Genomic DNA, 20899 nt, shown 5'->3' with positions numbered 1-20899 from the left:
ATTCATAGGTAAAAAACATGTCAATCTAGGATAAAATCATAAATAATATTTCAATGAAGCTTGGAACATAACATTTAGCATCAATTAAAAGAAATAAGGTATACAAGAGTTCATACACATAGAAGAAACTTGGTTGACCAGCAACACTGACGTCACAGTTAGTCAACATTTACGTTTTATGCTTTGGCTGTTTTTTTTTTGAACATTTTTATGTAAACAATGCAATAAAAAGGACTTCTAAAAACTTGCCAATCTTGTAGAAAATGTATGTATCCATCGGATAAAATTATTTGTTTAGGGCTGAGAGTCCCAGCTAGCTAGTAATATTAAACGGAATATCAAAATCGAGGAATATCAACGTTGAATGTTTTGAAAAAACAATCGATACTATCGTGATAGTATCGGGCTCAAATAATTATTAAAAAACCATTGAAACCTTTTAGGAACTTGTCCATTGTAAAAATTAGATAGTGTCGATTTGTTTACAAATGTCTCTTCGTATTTTATAGCAGCCAATCCAAACAAATCAAAAGCGCAACGACTGTAGCTCGATACTATCATGATAGTCGCAAAACCGTCGATAGTAGAGGCTAGCAGTACTATCGATAGTTCCCTCGATGGTTTGACATCTCTAGGCCGCTGGTTACGATTTCAGCAGCAAATTTCCATTGTATTCCTTTTTTTTGTCACACTCCAAAAAGAAAAAAGGTGAATTTTGCGTGGATACCAATTGTTCTCCGAGTTGGAACCGATGGCGGTGTTGTGACTTGTGCTAGGATTTTGTTGTGTGCCTGCAAGGAGAAAATCAACTGAACGCCGCCTAACCTACAAAGTTACATAATTTTAATATTATGTTTTTATGTTTAGAAGTTGCTGCTGCAACGACATCAATGCAAGACACTAATTTAATTGCCTTCTCCTCTTGCAGTGAAATATGTCGATCGTGAAGAATGCCCGTTTCTTGGCCGCACGCGGCGCTCGCCTTGCCCAGTCCCGTGCCTACTCGGACGAGATGAAGCTAACCTTTGCTGCTGCCAACAAGACCTTCTACGATGCCACCGTAGTGCGCCAGATCGATGTGCCCTCCTTCAGCGGAGCTTTCGGCATTCTGGCCAAGCATGTGCCCACATTGGGTAAGCCCCGCCGATTATATCACATTCGAATCCAATCGAAACCCTTCTAACTTGATCCAATGTTGTGCCCACAGCTGTGCTGAAGCCAGGTGTTGTCCAGGTTGTGGATAACGATGGCAAGACCACCAAATACTTTGTCTCCAGCGGCTCGGTGACCGTCAACGAGGACTCCTCCGTTCAGGTGCTGGCCGAGGAAGCTCACAATATCGCGGACATTGATGTCGCCGAGGCCAGACAGCTGCTCTCCAAATACCAGTCGCAGCTGAGCTCCGCTGGTAACGATAAGGTACGTCCTGGTCTTCCTTTCAACACACAATCAGAACTGTCCTCACTACCTGTCTGATTTTCTATTGCAGGCCAAGGCAGAAGCTGCCATTGCCGTCGAAGTTGCTGAGGCGTTAGTCAAAGCTGCCGAATAGACGTAATCACAACCACACAACACCCAAACAGCTAAAGCATTGCGTTTAAAGTAAATAAAAGAAAAACATAACTGAAGTGGTGGCCAATTTAAAAAACTGGCTGACATCCCCCCCCCCACGTTATGAAACCATAATAAAAAGCGAATAATAATATCCGAACTAATTACAAACCCGTGTGGATCAAACAAAAAACATCAATCGCATCGCATCGCAGCTCATCGACGAACAGATAACTGTTTTTTTTTTTGTGTTTTTTTTTTTGCATGTGTATTTTCTCGCCTTACACTGTGCTACATGGAGTGAGTTGAAAGGCTTCGGCCCTTTGGGGCTGGCTGTCGCAACATGCAAATCAGCTAAAAATTATGTTGAGCAAATCTTAAACTAAACGATTGACTGTAGAAGTGTGCGAGAGGGAAGTTACAGACACCTGTGCGAGTTATTGCTTAAAATTTGGAAAATCAGCAATCGGCAACAGTTGTTAATGCCTCCAAGTAGTGTCTAGAGTGCAACTGATCTGAGGAATCTTTAATCACATCTGCCTGTAAGCCCTTTCAAGCTGAAATATCTACAAGCTTATCAGAGGAACTAAACAGCAATTAACGTCAAACCATTTTACATACGTGATGAACAATCATTTTGCTGCACAGTGTTGTAGATTTGTATGGCTGGCTGGCTGCTGCGCGTGTGCGCATGCGCCACTCTCTCCCATACCGAAACGAAAGCCGAAAGCCGAAACCCGATCGGAAGGTCAAGTTTACAGCGCGCCGCTTTGTGGCTGTCGAAAGTGAGAGTGGGCCACACGGATTGAAAGTGTTTCTTTTCGGTTTATATTTTGTATATTTTCTAGCAAAAAAAAAATGGGTAAAAAAAATGACTTAAATTAACTCATGGCGTTGTGTAGGAAAAGTCGATAGAGGTAGTAGTAGTAGGTCGAAGGTCTTCCCGAGTCTCGAATGTGTGGGGTGCGGGGGTGTGTCTTGAAGTCGGGGAAACAGTCTTAGTAGGCTGGTGGGCCGTAGGTCTGGGCGGGCGCGTGTCCCACGGGCAGCAGTTGCTCCTCGGGCGCGAACACTGGTGCGGGTGCTGGGTGGGGGACGCTCAGGAGTGGTGCTGGTGCCTGCAGTGGGGCACTGTACACTTGTGCGGGAGCAGGGGCACCGTAGACTGGAGCTGGTGCGGGAGCAGCATACACTGGAGCCGGGGCAGGAGCAGAGTAAACTGGTGCCGGGGCAGGAGCATAGTTCACCTGCGGTGCGGGCGCATAGTTCACCTGAGGTGCGGGCGCATAGTTCACTTGAGGTGCGGGCGCAGCATAAACTGGAGCGGGAGCAGCATACACCGGAGCAGGAGCAGGGGCAGCATACACTGGAGCAGGGGCAGCATACACTGGAGCTGGAGCAGGGGCAGCATAGACTGGAGCCTCCTGGTAGGAAGTCACTGGAGCTGGTCCGGGAACATCGATGGGGGCGTATGCTGAGCCACCGCCAATGCCGCCCGAATGCTCATGGATGACGCGCACCACCTTGGCGTGTCCGCCCGAAATGGAGCCAGAATTTCCGCCGTAGGAAACACCAGCGTCGTGGCTCTCGTGGACCACCTTGATGACCTGCGACACACCCGACGAACCGCCGCCGCCGCCTCCAATGAAAGCTGGACCGCTGACCAGAGGAGCGGACTCCGACAGTACCTTGATCACCTTGACGGAGGTGGGGGCGCTGTAGACTGGGGCTGGTGGGAGGTAGACGGGGGCCGGACCATGGCTGGCGCCTTCGGAGATTACCTTCACTTTGTAGACCTGTGGTGCGGGCTCGTAGCCATAGCCGCCGGCATAGCCACCACCGCCGCCGCCTCCGGAGTAGCCACCGCCAGAGTAGCCGCCCTGCTGATGGATGACCTTGACCACCTGAACTGGACCGCCACCATGACCGCCATGTGAGCTGCCACCGTGGTAACCACCGCCGCCGCCACCGCCGCCTCCGGAATAGCCACCACCGCCGCTGCTTCCGCCGCCCAAGCTAATGCCGGCCTTGAGACTGCCGCCACCACCGCTGCTGCCACCGCCTCCGAGCAGACCGAGGAAGCCAGCGTTGGCCACAGCAAACAGAGCACACATACAAACGAAGACCTGGATGGGGCATAGAAGAAGGGTAGTGGTTATAGTGTGGCTATCCAGGATCCAGGGGTGGGTGGGTGACACTGCAACTGACACTCACCTTCATGTTAACTACTATTCCACTTGATTCGATGACAACGATACCAATATCGAAAGGTTCCTAACGCCTTGAGTGGTGATGCTCTTCAGAGACGACTGATGTCAGATCGAACGCATCACGACTCTTTTATACGATGATCTGATCCCAGCAAACGATGTAAGCGATCATAATGAAGTCCCACAATTCAAATTAGCAACGCAACAAAACAGCATAACACACGATCCAACGCATCCCCAACACATACCCAGGCCCAGAGACCCATAGACCCAGACCCAAACAAAGGCATTTCATTAACATTTCCAACGGTTCATCATCATCGAGATTGGAATCATCATCATGGATGTGGGCATCATGCCCAATGCCCAATGCCCAATGCCCAATGCCCATGCATATCATAATCATGCTGAAGATGATGCAAAACTCAAGTAGCAAACGGGGAAAGAAGTCATCGGATGGCTTTCATTTTCACTAGGCCGCACCCAGTTACTGGCCTCGGGTTCTTCATCCACATCTACCATGCTCCCTCCCATACTCCCATACTCCTATACTCTGCATTTCCATTACCCATTCCGATTTTTGGTTTTGTTGGATTTCCGATTTCTTTCCAGTTTCCAGCCTCGAATTTCGTAAAGCCCTTACGTTACGTTAGGCGAGTCTGCATTTCCGAAATTCCGAAAGCGGCTCCCACAATTAGCATGAAAATGGATCGAGTTGAGGTTGAGGTTGAGCCAAACCGAACCGAACTGAACTGAACTGAACTCATCGTAGCCGGGCGAGCGGGCGGGCGGGCTCACTGAACTGATGGTGATAAGGTGGGGCACGGGAGGGCCAGTGGTAGTGGCAGTGGCAGGCAGCATCGACAGCATCGACAGCATGTGGATTTCATATTTCGTTTTGTCATTTGCATAGACGCGTTTTGGCTCTTGCCTCATAAGCGGCGGCGGCTCGCTGTCTGTCCGTTTTTTTGAGCCATTAACTGAATCGAAACCCAACCCAACCCAACCCCAATTGGCCATGGGCCATGGGCCATCGCCAGCCCAAGCCCAAGCCACACAAGCACAGTTCAAGCCAATCCAATCCCACAATCATTTGGCTATTTCAAGGTGAATTTTGGAATCTAATTTTGTTCCGAAATCCGTTGTCAACTAGCCAGCCAGGGCAGCGCCGCGCAGCGGCTGCCCAATATTATGATTATGCAATTGGCTTCTCAGCCGTGTAAGACGCATCATTGTCTATCCAATGATCATAAAACGACAGCGACAACCATAACAAAGCAAAATACAACCAAAAAAAAACACAACAAGATCATTGAAAATCAGCCTCTAATTTGTGTGTGTGGATGTATTTATTGCTCAATGGACCCGTGGGCCTACCAGACAGATTGCTTCGAAAAACCACATTCCAATGCAGCCAACGATAAGTGCAAAATTCAGAATGCCATAAATTGATATTTAAGCAAAGTCACAGGAATGCTGGAGAGCGAGAGCCAACGGTAAATACATATGCAGATGGGGTAGATAAAGGCAGATACAAGCTTATATAATGATGAAATAATGGTTAAATGTTAAGTGTGTGTTTTTATGGGCCACAATAATACTATTTTTAGCAAATGTATTAGCTAAAAAAAATGTTCCGCCATTTTAATTATGAATTTTGTGATTAGAACAGACAAAATGAGTGGGGACAGGAAGAACAGGTGGAACAATTGAATCTGCTGGAACGGCTGGAACGGTATGAGAGCGGGTGAGCATGGGACCTGAGAAAATTCACTTTTACGGCTCATTTCAGTCTCTCTCAATCTCTAAGACCGCCATGAAACCTTATAGGAAATGGCTAAAAACCCATTCTACTATTTGGTTGAGTACTCCATGTGCAAATTATATCATTTTTCGATGTATTATAATTTATTAATAAACAAAAAAAAAAGGACAAAATTGATTTATACAAGAGTCAGTTATGTCAGCGGTCGCATAGATATCAGCACTATACTTATTTCTGCTTCAGCCAGCCACCGTAGGCCAGGGGTGAATCGTAGACGGCGCCATGTCCGACACGGACCACGGAGGGAACCACGGCCACGTTCTCGTAAACGGGCACATGACGGACGACGGGCACTGTACGCACAACGGGAACCTGGCGGATGACAGGTACGGTGCGCACCACCGGGACGGTGCGAACCAGTGGCACGGTAGCCACTGGCAGAGAAGCGTAGCCGCCTCCTTGGATGACACTGCATTGGGCTACGGCCAGGCAGGCGGCGAACAGCAGGCAAGCAATGAAGAACTGAAAGGGAGAGAGAAGGCGTATTATCCGGTTGCCTGTAGGGCTCTATCCTGTGGGGATGCACCACTCACCTTCATGTTGAGTGTTTTGGTTGATTGGTTGGTTGGTGGATGATTTGTGTTGATTTGTTTGGCCAAGACCGCGATCTTATATAGCGAACAGAACCCGAACCCCGTCGCATCGCTCGAAAGTAGAGCAATAAAACTGGCAATAGAACATAGTCAAACATAGAGGCAACTACAACACAACAATGTGAATGAATCAATCGGTATGCAAATTTTAAATCTTATACGCACATAAGTAAGATACTTGAGAGGTATTTGCCATTATTAGAGATACTACACCGCATTGGTGGTGGGCTCGCTTGGACGAACAATGCGAGGCAGCATCATATAAAAACGCCTTTCAAATGCCAGAACAATGAGAACTTGTTCCTGTCGCTAATGCCCAACAGGTGCCCAGGTGATCTCTGTGACGTGGGAGCTGCTTCCACTCCCATTCCATTGCCGATTTGTCGCCATTTGATGAATTCTTTTGAAAGGCAACAAACCACAGGCGCCTTCGGTGTGCAAATTGATTGTCTTGTCTGTTTAGAAATAGTTTTTGGGAGTTGTTTTTTTTTGTTTGAATTTTGGCTAAACTTTATTTATGAGCCCATTGTTCACGCCCTATTATGCTTTTTGGTTCAGCCAGCAAAAACCGCCAAAACCCATGCAAATTTATGCAAATTTAAACGATGCTTCCTCAATTCAATTCATTTGGCTGTGGCTTTTCCAAAAAACCCATTACAAAAAAGAAATATTTGTGCATATTCGTGTGTTTATTTTATAGCAAAAACCTGTTTGTAATATTGTCTTCTCTTCGTTTGGTTTTTGTTATTTTTAACGATTATTTTCTCCCACGCGCCTTGCTGACATGACACCTTGCAGCACTGAGAGAGCTTCATGTGCGTGCCGTTGCACAACATTGAAACCAAGCCCTCACAGCTGTTCGGTTGTATTTTCGCAGGTGTAAAGTTTTGGTATATTTTGAGAATGGGAAGCAGTGCTGTCGATTCCGCTTTTTTCCGTCGAATCTGGCTGTTTTTGAAGACCAACTGCGGGAAAAATTTTGCATTGCAGGAATTCTGGGCTTTTTGAAATGTGCTTGGCTTTTTTTTCGCTTTTTTTTTAATGTTAACAGGTTTGCTTTAAGTTTTAAGCAAACTATCATCTCTATACCAAATGTGGATTAGCATGTATGAATATTTACGAAATGCCAAAAGACTATAAGCAAAAGTGCCGCGATGCTTGGCTAAAGGCGAAGAATTCAATGTTTGGAGTCGCAAAGATGACACAAATAAGCATAACTGTATTGTAGCTACTGCAAAATCACTATCCCAAGTGCAATAATACCTGTCTGAAAAATCTTGTATTCTAAGTAATTTTTCAGCTTTTTTGTCTCTTGTCCAAGTAGAAATGTTGGCAGCACTGATGAGAAGGTAGATTTCTGAGAGTCAGGCGGTATATATTTTCTATAAGTCCGCGGTCACACTGCTCAGAGGGGGAATCGCAAAATTAATGCCAAAAATGTCGTAGTTAAAGGCAACAAAAGTGAATAAGTAATTAATAATCATATCAATTAGGCTGTTTTGAGACGCACCATGTCTGGGCACGGCAGCAGCAGGAGTAACAGGCACAGAAACACTTGCAACACCGCCAACATGGCGCACCTGCTGCAATGCTCTTGATGTTGACGTCAACAAAGTGAAATTCGAGTGCGCGGAAAAGAGAAACACAACACACACAAAACCAAGAACAGCTACGACAAAAGAAAATCGCTAATTGGAGCTTCAAAATAACTCCACTGGGGCATACACTGAAGGGAAATGTACTCTGAATGGGCCTCACTGTCGGCCCAGATTACGGCCAACAGCTGCGGGGCGCAATGCTTCAGTGTGCTGAACAAGTTTCCAGCTTCGGCTGGACGGGAAGTGGTCGTGTCGGTGGTCAGGCAGCTGGGCACCAATCTGGGCATCACACAGAATGCCGAGCCAAGCCATTTGGTCAAGGATGAGGAGGTGAGCAGCAATTGTCCGATCTGGCAGTGAATCTCACACTTGTCGCACTCTCCTCTTCCCGCTCTAAAGGTAAAGTGGTGCATGGACGTAATCTGCTTTGGGCTGTCGCTGCCCCTGCAGGAGCACGAGACCATCAAGGACTGCGTGAATGTCTACTGCGAGTGGCTGACTGCCTTGCATCCACAGCCGCGCATCAGTGTGCCGAAGCCCATATGCGAGGATGCCAATCTGTATGCGCGCCAGATAATCAATCACTTTCACAATCTCTTTGTGCCGCGCCAGGGCGAAAGTAAGTAAACACAGTTGCCAATCGATCCAGCCATCCACCGATCCGCTGTCTATTGCCGCCACTGCCCATAAATGTCCACTCTCTGTCTTATGTATTAATCCCCATCTAAATTTCAAGTCTTGCCATTTCTATACCAAACCACGCTTGGTAGGTTGCTCGAACTTTTTTACGTACACTGCATACGATGCGGCCTGCGGCCGTGCTGGGATACTGACGTCTTTAATGTATATTTTTGCTGCCCATTCCAGGTGCAGACACCATCAAGCGGCAGGCGGTGCTCTGTCATCGGGTACTGCGCACCCTGCAACAGACAGCGCAGATTTCGCAGCTAATGGATCGCCAGACTTGGGATACGCTGCTGCTCTTCCTTCTGGCCATTAACGAGATACTACTGGCGCCGCCCACCGTCAAGGATGATGTGGGTGATCAGCTGTGCGAGCGTGTGCTCTCCGTGCTCTTCGAAGTGTGGCTGCTGGCCTGCGTTCGCAGTTTCCCATCGCCTTCGATGTGGAAGACGCTGCAGGAGTCGTGCTCCATGTGGCGTCATCGCGTGGCCCTTGTCGATCAGTGGAATCGTGTCAACTTGGCCCTGACGTCCCGACTACTCGAGTTCAGCTATGGACCAGCGTTTCCCCAGCTCAAAAATGGTTTGTGCCGCAAGATCTTCTCTGGCAATGTACTTATGCAGCTCTCTGCCATCCACAGCCGACGAGGATGGCCAGCTAATACCCGTTGGCATGTCGAACGATTGTGTGGCCCAGACATGGTATCGCTTCTTGCGTATGATCGGCAATCCCACGGCATTCTGCTCACCGCACATCATCAGCAAATCGTCGCACTTCGTGCAGTGGGCACTTACCCACGAGAAGGGGGCCGAGACGCACCAGCATCCGTGTCTGCAGTTGCTGCCGCAGATCTTTCTCAACGCAATGAAGGGCATCTCCAGCCAGGTGGATGCGTTTCTGGGTAAGATCCGAACTGCAACAACCTCACCGAAATCACCTACGACATAGGCTTCAGTAGCAATAGTTTTTGTGGTAGGCTAGCCGCCCAGTATTACTCTATCTCTCTCTGTCTCTCTCTTTCTTGTTCGTTTGTTCATCTCGCGCTTATCTAACCCAAAAACTTGTATTTAAAACGAACAAACAAAAAAAAAAAACGAAATTTGCTGCTTGAGTAGGCGTTTATCAGCCACCGCCACACCAGACGGATAATGTCGTGACGAATCTACTGGAAATACGGCACTCGCTCAACGAGGCCACCTCCTCCACGCTGCAGCAGTTCATCCACTCGAGCAGCGCATCGAATATATCGGCGAATAGCCAACAGCAGCTGCAGGGCTCCGCCTCGCAACAACTGCAGCTCCAGCTGCAGCATCAGCATCTGCATCACCATCATCTTCACTATCCGCACTTGCATTTACATGGCGCTGGCAGCTTTCTGCGCGACAATTTCATGAGCAACTCGGCCAGCTCGGCCCTGAACGCCATCATGGGTCATCACGGTCACCATCAGCATCAGAATCAGCAGCAACAGCTATCACTCTCCCAGAGTGGAGGCTCGCCCACGTCAAGCGCCATAGCTGCCAGTAATTTGGGACACTCGACGGGGGCCTCTGCCGTTGGAAGCACCAGCGCTGGTGGCAGCCATTCGGCCGGAGTCGTCGGTAGCATCTCCTTTAGCACGGCTGAGGCCAGCCTGGCAACGACAGCTGCCTCGAGCACGCCCACACCGCCTCTACAGCGACGATTGGCCAAGAGTTTTAGCGTGGCGCCCACCATAACGCAGCAGAAGGGTGCGAACTCGTCCTTAGATTCCGTAGAATGTTTTACTCAATGTTGTTTTTGTATTGTAACCTGGCAGAAAGTATTCCACATAGTCTATGGATTTACTATCGATGTGTTAGCTCGGATTCGATAACTAAAAATCAAAATGTCGAACAAAAGAGATCGTGTAGCTATAATTAATCTATGCCTATGTCAAAGGACTTAATGCATATAAAATCGAATCTATTTTGCTGTCCGAATAGGTGTCCTGAAGGAGTCACATGAAAAACTGAACATTCCGATCATCCGAAAGTGCTGATTGGTAATTAATGGATTAATAATAATCTGTAATACAATTTTCTAGAGCATCGATCCATGGATTCATAAAAATCCAATCAATCTTATCTCTTCATTAGAAATAACTCAATGGTTCAACCGAAATCCATTCATAGGTGGAATCATACTGATCTGCCAGGGTTATTGGGCCTTCGGATCACCGAAGTAAACTTCATTTGTCGTGCATTTTATTTGCTTTGCCTTAATATGATATGTTTTGCTTGCCTAGATTGTTGAATTGATCCTCCATTAATGTATTCGCCATTAGCTTTAAGATCAGTTCATGTTTTAGCTTCAGCTTCGCGACGACACGAGAGCACCTTGCCTCGGGGCACACCGCACCGTGAACCGCGCGCACCGCATGCACGTTTTGCATTTAAGTTTTTGTATAATTTGTTCCATAGCATGAGTGGAATAATCTGTGTGTAATTGCTCGGAGCGCGGGGGGATGTGGAGTGGATGGAATGGAATGGATGTGTTTGGGAATGGCTGAGTGAAAGAGTAACTGTTTCCACTTTCCAACTGCCATTGAATGCAGTGCCATTACATCGCATCGCATAATATCAGATTCCCATTCCCATTAACATTACCATTCCGGTCCCGGTCCCGTTCCCGGTCCCGAGCCAGGCATTATGCATTGTATTTTATCTATTGTACGCCCACAATTAATGCCAACCACGTTGCATGTGTGGCATCGGGCAGTCCATGCCATGTACATGTACCTCCTATCCGACTCTGCCGCGCTACTAATTTCTCACACTTGCTCTGCTCTACTCTACTCCACTGCTCTCTCCACAACACGCACATTCCAACTCACAACACCACACGAATGCTTTGTGCAGGCTTGAGCAAAACCTCGCTTATCGGCCTCACGGGGGGCGGTGCACGCAGTGCGATCGGCAGCAGCACCAGCAGCAGCTATATCCACAGCAGCGGCTCGACGAGCGCTGGCCCCGTCCAAGGCTCTGGTGGTGGTGGTGGTGGTGGTGGTGCCAGTTCTGCCCCTGGCAGTGGCAGTGGCAGCACTGGCATTGGCCCTGGCTCCGGTTCTGGTTCTGGTTCTGGCTCTGGTGGCCAGGCACCGGCTCCGGCCTCGGCTGCGGCACCCACAACGCCAACATCGACATCGGGTCCGCCCTCGGCGAGCAGCAGCATCAACTGTAAGTGTTGTGCGAAACATTTGTCGCTTCTGAAACAATCTAACAGATGTTTTCCTCCTACCTTTCCCCTCTCTCTCATCCTCTGTCCCTTTCTTTCTTTCTATCACCCTCTGCACTGCTGCTGCTGTTGCTGCTGCTGCTGCTCTGCTTTGCGTTTTCAGCTCTGCCACTGACATCGATGGGAGCTGGCGCTGAGCTGGCGGTGGCGCGGCCAAAGTGTAACAGCATTCTCCACGTATTCCACGAGTGGCTGTTCGAGGCGGCGCACATAGGTGGCGATACCTGGCGCCAAAATCGCAAGAGTAAGTGAACCCAAAGCAGCCGATGCAGGAGGAGTGCCGATGAGTGCACTCATATATCAACAAACCTTTTTTTTCTTCGTCTCGCACACAGAGCAGGCATGCGAGGCTAGTAAGCGGCCATCGTCGATGATAATGGAGCACCGCAAGGGATCCATTTCGCTATCGCAGCCCAACTCGCTGAACGATCCCGCCTCGCTGCCGCCCACGCTGACCATCGACAAGTACGAGTCGGGCCGGGCGGAGGCCATTGGCACACTGTGCAAGATATTCTGTGCGAAGAAAACTGGCGAGGAGATCCTGCCGGTGTATTTGGCCCGCTTCTATATGGCCCTGCAGCAGTGCCTAAAGATCACCGAGTCGAAGGAGTGCGATGAGACGCTGGCCAGCATTCTGCTGCATTCGGGTGATCTCTTTCGCCTGGATCTGGATGGGATCAATGTTCTGCTGCCCGGTTTCATCGCTGCCCTGGAGATTGTGCTGCCCGACAAGGATCTGAAGCTGAAGACGCAGTCAATGGTATTCAATCGAACGGAGCTGCGGCGCTCGGCCATCAACATACTGCTGTCGATAATGGTGCTGCCGCTGCACTATCAGGCACTGCCCATTCGAGATCTGTCCAGCGAGACGAGCGAAAAGTGAGTGAAAATGCGCAAAAAAGGGAATTTCGCTTATCCTTCTCCTTCGTCTCTTTTAGGATGTTCACGTTCATCCAGCTCAAGTCGCGTCTCATGAACATTCTGATGAACGCTCTGCAGGTGGAGACAGATGCCCAAAACACACACATGCTGCTGGGCGGCCTGCTGTTGTGCGTCCAGGATGCCGTCACCTTCGAGGAGACGGATATGGGCGGAGGCTCGGGCGCCACTCATATGCACAACTCTGGCGGTGCCCAGCACCATGAGGCCAATCTCCTCAGCTCGGGTAAGGTTGCCGGACACTGGAGGTGATCTGGATCAGCAATTACCTCTTGATTTGATTTTTTACAATTTTTTTGTTTTTATTTAATTGCCATTTTTTGTATATATTTATTTTTTTTTTTTGCATTTTTTGTAATCTCTTTTTGTGCTGTGTGGCACCACGAACAGCTTGCTCGGAGCGTTCCGCTTCGCTGGTCAGCACCGGCACGGCCAGCTTGGGGGCCCAAACGACGGCCACCATGGGAGCTGGTTCGGGCTCCATACGCGACACGGCCTCAGCCCACGATTATCCAAGTTTGACCATCTCCGATGACATGTCATTTGAGTTTGGCCAAGAGCTGGAGGGCGTGACCACATATGGTAAAGAGATTTCTATTTGTTTTTTGTGTGTGTTTATTTGTGTTTTTTTTTTTCTGTGTTTGTTCGCTTCTGTGAATTGGGATCTAATCTGCTGTTAGTCCCTCGGATTATACTCAGGTTTTTTCTCGCAATCCTTTTTGTTTTATCGATCATTAAGTGATCAGCGCTCGATACTCAAATTGAACACAAATATTCTGTCAAATCTTCTAGATAATGCCCATGCTTTGTTTGTGCGGGCCACGTATTTGGTCTGCCATCGGCTCATCTCGTCGTGGAAAACGGACTTGAATGTCTCGCTGGCCGCCCTGGAGCTGTTGTCCGGCTTGGCCAGGCTCCATATACGGGAAACAGGTAGCGTGTCCTTCTCTCTAATTAAATGTGCATGCACGGTTTTGGTGTAACTCATTCCCTTGCAAAGCCATTCTATCTACTAAAAACTATGCTAATCTCCGCTTGTCCGTCCGCCAGCTGTGCTCTCCGCGTCGCAGACTTTCTATTAGAGACTCGGTAGACAGCTGCTGGCTGTAAGGATCAAGTGAGATGTTTTTTGAATAAATTAAATCGATTTTAAAAGACTTAATTTAATTAGGCTCACAGAACTTATGGCCTATAGCTTAGGGGTACACGCTGTGATGGGTGTATTTGTTCGTTAATTATATTGTGGTGGGATCTTGAATGAATTTGCAAGGGAATTTGGCATTCGAAGCTGCGATTAGCCCGTGGCTACTCTTCATTTTCTGGTGTTAATGTCTCGTTGTTTTCTGTCGTCTTTTATTTGTTGCTCGTTTGTTTTACGGAATATGTCGTATGTGCGTGCGTACTTCCACTCCCACTACCCCGCCCTCTTCCACCTGGTCCTCTTTGTAACTGTAACTATAAAAATATCCCCTATCCCCGACCCCCACCTTACCCGCTGTACGTACAAATCCCCAACCCCAAAACCTCAACCACTTGGACTGTCTGTGCTGTGCCAACTTTTGCTTTTGTGTGAAAATTCTATGCGGCAGCCAGGAAGTTTACAAATGGTAATTGATTGAAATGCTAACAAACCTAACTAACGCCACTTTTTCTGTCTTTCTTTCCTTTCTTTCGTTTTTTTTTTAATGCGTTTCTTTTCTAACCGCCCGAACTACCCCCGTCCCAATAACCACTTCACCTGCGCAACATCAAAAAACAAAAAAAAAAAAAAAAATCCACCCAACACTCATCCACAATTGATAATTGTCATTATTTTCTATATATTTCGTTTGTATTTCCTGCGGGACACCCAAATAATACACACACAACACACCCACATCCACAAATACCAATGTAAATAACCTCGAAAACACACACCTGAACCACACCTGAACCACACCTGAACCACACCACAATTCACAAAACCCACAACCCACCTTAGACACATTAGTGAAAATATACGAAGCTAGTCAGAATCTAACGATAATCTCCTCAGACGCTCTAGAGTGCAAGCGGGCCGTGAAGTGGATATGCGACTACATATGCTATCAGTGCTCGCGGCCGCCGCCGGCACACAGCAAGGATCTGCATAGCACAATAGTGGCTGCCTTTCAGTGCACCGCCGCATGGCTGATGCAGCATCCGTATCTGCTGCAGGATAAGGACTGCCTGCAGACAGTTTTGGAGGTGGTCGAACTGGGCATATCGGGCACCAAGAGCCAGAGCAAAAGCGGCGATATACCCAAATTTAAGGATGAGAAGGAGCTGAAACCCGCCTCCATGAGGGTGCGAGATGCTGCCGAGAATCTGCTCACAATCATACTCGAACAGGTTGGCTATTTTCCCAGCGAGTGTGGCCCTGAGTCCATTTCGTCACTGCTCGATGAGCTGGCACTGATGAAGCACTGCAACTCGATGGTGCCGGCGGCGGCGGCAAGCACCGAGCAGGCCATTGCCAAGTTCAAGTATTTTGTGACGGAGAACTCGACGATATTGGCCCTGCTCGAGGAGCCCTTGGGCAATGATCAGGATCCGCAGCCAACAGTGACACGTAAGTCGCTGAGCTGAATCAGTCTCTTTAGACTTATAATTATAATTCCCTGTTGGACAGTGCTGATACGTGGACCATTTGGACGACATGCCTGGACGATGCAGCTGCGACATCTTCCACGCAGCAAGTCGGGCATCAAGTACCACGCCATCAATCCCGGCCGGCCCATTCCCATGAACGATATTAGCCAGAGGCCCGAATGCGAGCAGAAGAACTTCCCCGATGGCGTTGACAAGGTGCAGCCCTGCGTGGCCGACTATTCCATACCCACCATCGATCAGATCCGCGAGCAGTATGGATCCGCTAGCATACGGGAGCTGGAAGCGATACTCGAGAACCAGAGCATCCACGAGAAGCTGGCCTGGGCCGAGGCGGACAACAGTGTGGACAGTCTGTCGCATTCGCAGGAGTGCGTGCCGCCGCTGGTGTGCCAAGAGTTCCATGCCGCACGGCTATTCCTTTCGCACTTTGGCTTCCTCACGTTCGAGACACGCAATCCGCACAATCCAGCGGAGTCGCTTGGGACGCCGCCGCAGCGACCCCTCATTGTGCTGGACACCAAGTCGACGGCATTTGCCGCCGATCTGGACAGGCTGGATAAGCTCAGTGCCCGCACCCATGATACCGTCTATGTGTTCTATGTAAAGGTGGGGAAGCAAACAAAATTTCTATTCGTATTTGCCGATTTAAAACATTTTAATTTGTATTCGTTACGTATTCAGACGGGTCAGACAAGTGCCCAGCAAATAATTGGCAATATGGTCGAGGAGACTTCCCTCAGCTATGATCCGCACTTTGCCGGTATGCTGCAGACGCTTGGCTGGCCGGTACTGGTGGCCGATCACTCTGGCTGGACGGGCTTTGCCCACAACTCCTGGTCGCTGAAGGGAACGCCAGAGGAGCAGCAGATGCAGCAGATGCAGCAACTGCAGCAGCTTAAATCCAATGTACCCAGCGAACTCAATTACAATGGGTCACAGCGTGTGCTCTACTGGGCAGATGTCTCGTCGGAGATTGCTTTCGTGGTGCCGACCACGTGGAATCTGCGCTACAACAGCGACACAAGCGATGGCGGCAGCCTCTCCAACAGCGATCAGATCGGATCGAGCAATGTGTGGGCACGCTGCGAGTCGGATACGGGAACTGGCGCAGCCAAGTCTAAGCCACGCAATCTCAGCTTGGAACTGGACACTGGCACCGGTCGAACACAAAAGGATCCTGTGCCACCAACGCGACGCAAAGGGAACGTAACCAAGCCGACGCTGCTCGCTCAGGCGCCTGCCAAGATCTTTCTGGTGTGGCTGGAGAGTTACGAGGACTACCTGAACTTCCCGCTGGAGGATCTACTCGCCTACACGCGCACTGGCGAGGAGCTGCACTCGCTCCAGCAGCCCCGTGCCGCCGACTGTCATGTGATCTTCGTGCACTCGCTTATGTCGGGACTACTGAGGGTCAAACTGCAGGGCCCACCCGGTCGCATGAGCTTTGCTACGCCCCTAGTCGATGGCATGGTGCTGAGTCGCCGTGTCGTAGGCAATCTGGTGCGTCAGACGGCCCTAAACATATCCCGACGACGGCGACTGGACAACGATAAGTACGATTGAGTGACGGGAATCTTTTTAAAAGTAAATTATTCGAATTATTCTTGATTTTTTTTGCAACAGCTATCAACCGCCTCATGTGCGACGGCGCTTGAAGGTGCAGGACATTGTCCAGAAGTACAAAATGGATTTGAGCGAGGCCGAGCTGCTGGCCCATCTGTTCCAGCGTGCAATTTAGCCGGCGTTAGCAACACAAGTATTTACTAATCTAGGATTAACACCACCACCAAAATGGCTTGTCCATGCCTGTATTATCGTGTGCTTAACTAAAATATACCCCCTCTAGCCCCACCTACGCGTGGGCAATCGGTGTGGGTACACACTGCGAGGGTCTGCCTACGACACTGATCGATGGACTCTTGCAGTTATTCTAATTTGTATTTATATTTTTTTTTACTAATAAATCGAATTATTGTACTTTTTAAAAGTATAATTATGTGTACGGAAATCATTCATGCCCCGTCTCCGTCTTGGGTAATCTTTTCATCTGTGAAGAGGAAACAAGAGCAAGTAAGTGGGTCAAACATCCGAAATGAATTTGGCCCACGGCAATGTGACACACAGCCGAAAAGATCGCATCGCTACATTGTAAGCAAAGTGAAAGTAAAACCACAAAATTTAATTTATGTAACATGTAAATCGTATGAATATAAATCAATTGCATATGGAGTAAGTAAAATCCCTGCAGCTGCACTGCATAACGACAGGAGTAATTATGGTTCTAATCGGAGTGTGTTTGCCATCCCAAAGTTACGTATTTGATACATCATTAGTGGGTCATTGGCTAAGAGATCGATCCCATCAAATGGGAAATCAATTAAAGATGCTTCATAAATAAATACTTTAGGCCGAATTTACGCGTGTTTTCTTGGAAGGTCGTGAGGGGTATCTCACGGTTCGGTGCCCAATGGCACAGCCGCAGACCTGCGTGGAAACGTGGAAACTTCCCCTCTGATTTGTGGAATTTTGTAAGCTTTGGAATTGGGTTTGCAACGCCTTCGATGGTTAATCAATTCAAACTGTTGCTGGCTGAGGCTGCGGCTGCGGCTGCGACTGCGGTTGCGGCTACGGCTACGACTGAGGGCCATCAGCGAGCAATGAAAGTCGTGATATAATAATAAAAAGAAACCCCCACAACAAGTTACAGATCACCGTTTTGTTTTGCATTTCGTTGATGTATTTATTTATTTATTAAGAAATAATTTAAATTAACAATGAAGAGGCGGTGTGGCCCATGGGGTGTTTTCTTTTTTGTACTTTGGTCACAAGGCAATGACTGTGTGAAGGACTAGCCTATGAAAAAAAAAAATATAATAGATAGTTTATAGTGGATAGAAAAAAAAATTAATTTGGTCTAGCTAACTAAGCTGGCAGCGAGGGGGCAACTACCAGGCAGAAGAAGGGGGACCACCGCTGCTCCAGCCACCGCTGGGAGCGGAGCCACCACTGCTCCAACCGCTGCTGGAAGCGGAGCCAGCGTTGCTCCAGCCACCTCCACCATGGGAGGAGCCGCCGTTGTTCCAGCCACCAGCAGCAGCGCCAGACTGCACCTTTTGCTGCTGATTGTCCTGCACACGCATCACCTTCAGAGTTCCGCGCTGCACAACGTGACCGCTCTTGAAAAAGGCGCCCTGGGCCTGATCGGCCTTCATGATGATGGCATTGCCCTTGCTGCCGTAAGCATTGATCAGCTGCCCGTTGATGGCACCCACATCAGCTGAACCGCCGCCGCCGAAGGCGTCCTCTTGCAGCACCAGCTGGAGAATCTGTGGCAGTATGGCATTAAACTGCTGCACATCGTAGGAGGAGGATCCGCCATAGCCGTGGCCAGAAGCATAGGACTGCCCATAGGAGTGGGACGACTGACCCTGGCCATAGGAGTAGCCACTGCCGCCGCCGCCGCTTACTGCATGGTAAGCAACTGGAGCAGGAGCTGGGGCTGGGGTTTGCTCGATGACTTTGAAGACCTGCTCCTGCTGACCGCCATAGGAGCCGTGGCTGTGGCTGTGGCCGTGATCGTGGCTGTGGCCGGTTGCATAGCCATGTCCGTAGCTGTGTCCACTGGCCACGATGCCTCCAGCTGATCCACCACCGTTGCTGTAGCCTTGGCCCTCTTGCAGAATGACCTTGATGATCTGGGCTGAGCCTCCGCCACCACCGCCGCCGCCTCCATGCGAATAGCCGTGACTATGGGCATATCCGTGTCCACCGCCTCCGCCGCCGCCGTGGCCGCCGCCGCCATGACCTCTTCCTGAGCTGGGCGTGGCAATGACATTGTATGTGGTCTTACTTCCTCCACCGCCGCCGCCGCTACCGCCGCCGCCGCCCAGTAACGACAGGAAGGTGGCATTGCAGGCACAGACCGTGGCCAAGAGGCAGATAAAGACCTAGAGTAACCGTTCCGTTTAGTATATGGTATGGTATATCCGTTCGTTATCCAAATTGCGGGTACTAATCCGATGATCCACTCACCTTCATGTTAGCTGAATCCGTTGACTCTCTCTGAGATTCTCTAATTGTGTGTGGAAGCGGTGTGGAAGGAACACCTGTGCGCGTCGAGCTGTTCCCGGTAGGTGAATGATGCCAGCTTCGAGCTTCCCGTAGCTTTTATACATAGATCGGATATGGATATTTCCCCATTGCCCACTCCCGTTAGAGGCAACGCAACGCAACCCGCAACCCGTAGCCCGCGAGAGATGGCAATGGCCATGGAGATGGAGAGATGTGTGACGTCAGCGATGAAGAGCTGCCGATACGGGATTCATCATCGTAGGCTACTCTGCTGCGCTGCTCTTGCAACTCACATGGAGATGGCGATGCTTGAACACACGCACGCATCTGAATGGGGCCGGCCTCCTCCTCCATACAGGGTGCTGTGTGTCGGAGCCAATCAAGAAGAAAGAACACAAAACTGCACTGGTGGTCGGAGATACATATATATGTATATCATATGTACGTAATATTTGCACCTTCACATTCGATCAATCCCGGACAATGAAAGCTTAATAAGACACCCTTTACGTCTTCATCTATTTCTTCAATGGCCAAATAATATGCAACACTAACAACGCCGGCGGACAAGCAAACAAAAACAAAAACAAAACAAAAACTGAAAACTACAAGAAGATAACACAAGCCTAGAGGGGGTTGGAGGGGGGCTTCGTGGGTCAAGCAGGGCAGAGGCCCTCCCACCCCCTACCATACCACAAAAATATCAAGCCGCGACGTCGACGGTGGCGCAGACCGCAACCGCGACTGACCGGCTCTTTGCATACGATTATCGATTTGGGCGCATCGTTGGGCTTTGCTCTGGGTGGCTAACGGCCATCGCGTCGGATCGGATCGGATCGGATTGGATCTTCATCTGTGCCTCTTGGGTCGTTCCGATTGCAACAGCTCTTCGTGTGCTCGGGCTCAGGCAGCTACACTCATAGCTCATACATACATACATACATACATACATACATATGTACATGTGTCGATTGGCCCAATCTTTTGCGCTCTCTGGGAAACAAACGGATTGGCACCGGGACCGGAGTCGAGGCGACAGCCGGATTATTATATCATGCAACATAATTTGAAATTTGTTAATTTTGTGTGCATTTTTGTATAAATTATTTAATGCGCGCTGTTGCGCATGTTGTTGCCCCGACTCCAGACCGGACCAGACCCTCAGACCCCCAGACCCACAGACCCCCAGACCCCCAGACCCCCAGACCCAGTAGTCTCTTTTGCTCCTCTCTTCTCTTCGATTTGCTGATGACCCGTTACCGGCTCGTTTTTCATGGCGCGTTCAGTTTCAGCTTCATCTGAAGAGCATCAAAAGCAGCAACAACAAGCACACACATTTTGGAAGCGATCGGCATTTTAGCACCTTGGTGTTTTTGTGCTGTAGCTGTTTCGGATGTTGATCACAAAGCAGCTGGTTGCTGGTTGTTGGGGCAGGCCAGTCGCTGGTCTCTGAATGGAAATCGGACTGATCATAATGAGGATGATTTGACGTGGTGTGTGCAAATACTTTAGCTGATCAATGGCCCATGGCCCATGGCCCAT

General features: G+C 49.2%; 5 protein-coding genes across 19 annotated transcripts; 2 read left to right on the top strand and 3 right to left on the bottom strand.

Moving 5' to 3' along the window:
* The first annotated feature begins 599 nt into the window (after window positions 1-599).
* On the top strand, window positions 600-1711 carry LOC111082320 (ATP synthase subunit delta, mitochondrial). Of its 2 annotated transcripts, none has more exons than XM_022378513.2 (4): window positions 600-708; window positions 929-1133; window positions 1208-1419; window positions 1490-1711. In XM_022378513.2, exons 2-4 carry the CDS (start codon window positions 935-937, stop codon window positions 1550-1552), a joined length of 474 nt encoding a protein of 157 aa, XP_022234205.1. In that variant the 5' UTR covers window positions 600-708; window positions 929-934; the 3' UTR covers window positions 1553-1711. The 2 variants fall into 2 exon arrangements, with proteins under 2 accessions (XP_022234205.1, XP_022234206.1); XM_022378514.2 differs by lacking the exon at window positions 600-708 and adding an exon at window positions 755-832.
* Window positions 1712-2354: 643 nt separating this feature from the next.
* LOC111082319 (skin secretory protein xP2) lies at window positions 2355-3917 on the bottom strand. The gene is made up of 3 exons (XM_041595604.1): window positions 3766-3917; window positions 2856-3677; window positions 2355-2798 (listed from the first exon to the last, which is right to left on the bottom strand). Exons 1-3 carry the CDS (start codon window positions 3769-3771, stop codon window positions 2550-2552), a joined length of 1077 nt encoding a protein of 358 aa, XP_041451538.1. The 5' UTR covers window positions 3772-3917; the 3' UTR covers window positions 2355-2549.
* A 1730-nt stretch (window positions 3918-5647) lies between these two features.
* LOC111081549 lies at window positions 5648-6231 on the bottom strand. The gene is made up of 2 exons (XM_022377642.2): window positions 6120-6231; window positions 5648-6048 (listed from the first exon to the last, which is right to left on the bottom strand). Exons 1-2 carry the CDS (start codon window positions 6123-6125, stop codon window positions 5755-5757), a joined length of 300 nt encoding a protein of 99 aa, XP_022233334.2. The 5' UTR covers window positions 6126-6231; the 3' UTR covers window positions 5648-5754.
* A 1326-nt stretch (window positions 6232-7557) lies between these two features.
* On the top strand, window positions 7558-17270 carry LOC111081464 (ral GTPase-activating protein subunit beta). Of its 14 annotated transcripts, none has more exons than XM_022377545.2 (16): window positions 7558-8107; window positions 8177-8396; window positions 8645-9043; window positions 9102-9362; window positions 9577-10191; window positions 11341-11658; window positions 11820-11960; window positions 12052-12595; window positions 12655-12881; window positions 13046-13237; window positions 13448-13588; window positions 14245-14262; window positions 14691-15245; window positions 15306-15892; window positions 15968-16839; window positions 16910-17270. In XM_022377545.2, the coding sequence occupies exons 1-16, from the start codon at window positions 7916-7918 to the stop codon at window positions 17022-17024; spliced, it is 5397 nt and encodes a 1798-aa protein (XP_022233237.2). In that variant the 5' UTR covers window positions 7558-7915; the 3' UTR covers window positions 17025-17270. The 14 variants fall into 14 exon arrangements, with proteins under 14 accessions (XP_022233237.2, XP_022233245.2, XP_022233267.2 ...); XM_022377536.2 differs by lacking the exon at window positions 14245-14262 and having other exon boundaries at window positions 7571-7618; window positions 7673-8107; window positions 14637-15245; XM_022377553.2 differs by lacking the exon at window positions 14245-14262 and having other exon boundaries at window positions 16910-17269.
* A 937-nt stretch (window positions 17271-18207) lies between these two features.
* Window positions 18208-19467, bottom strand: LOC111082309 (loricrin). The gene is made up of 2 exons (XM_022378499.2): window positions 19319-19467; window positions 18208-19233 (listed from the first exon to the last, which is right to left on the bottom strand). The coding sequence occupies exons 1-2, from the start codon at window positions 19322-19324 to the stop codon at window positions 18232-18234; spliced, it is 1008 nt and encodes a 335-aa protein (XP_022234191.2). The 5' UTR covers window positions 19325-19467; the 3' UTR covers window positions 18208-18231.
* Between the last annotated feature and the right edge of the window lie 1432 nt (window positions 19468-20899).

Source organism: Drosophila obscura, unplaced genomic scaffold, assembly GCF_018151105.1.
Source record: "Drosophila obscura isolate BZ-5 IFL unplaced genomic scaffold, ASM1815110v1 contig_73, whole genome shotgun sequence".
In the NCBI taxonomy this organism is placed as follows: Eukaryota; Metazoa; Arthropoda; class Insecta; order Diptera; family Drosophilidae; genus Drosophila; species Drosophila obscura.
This window is presented reverse-complemented; position numbering and strand designations above follow the sequence as displayed.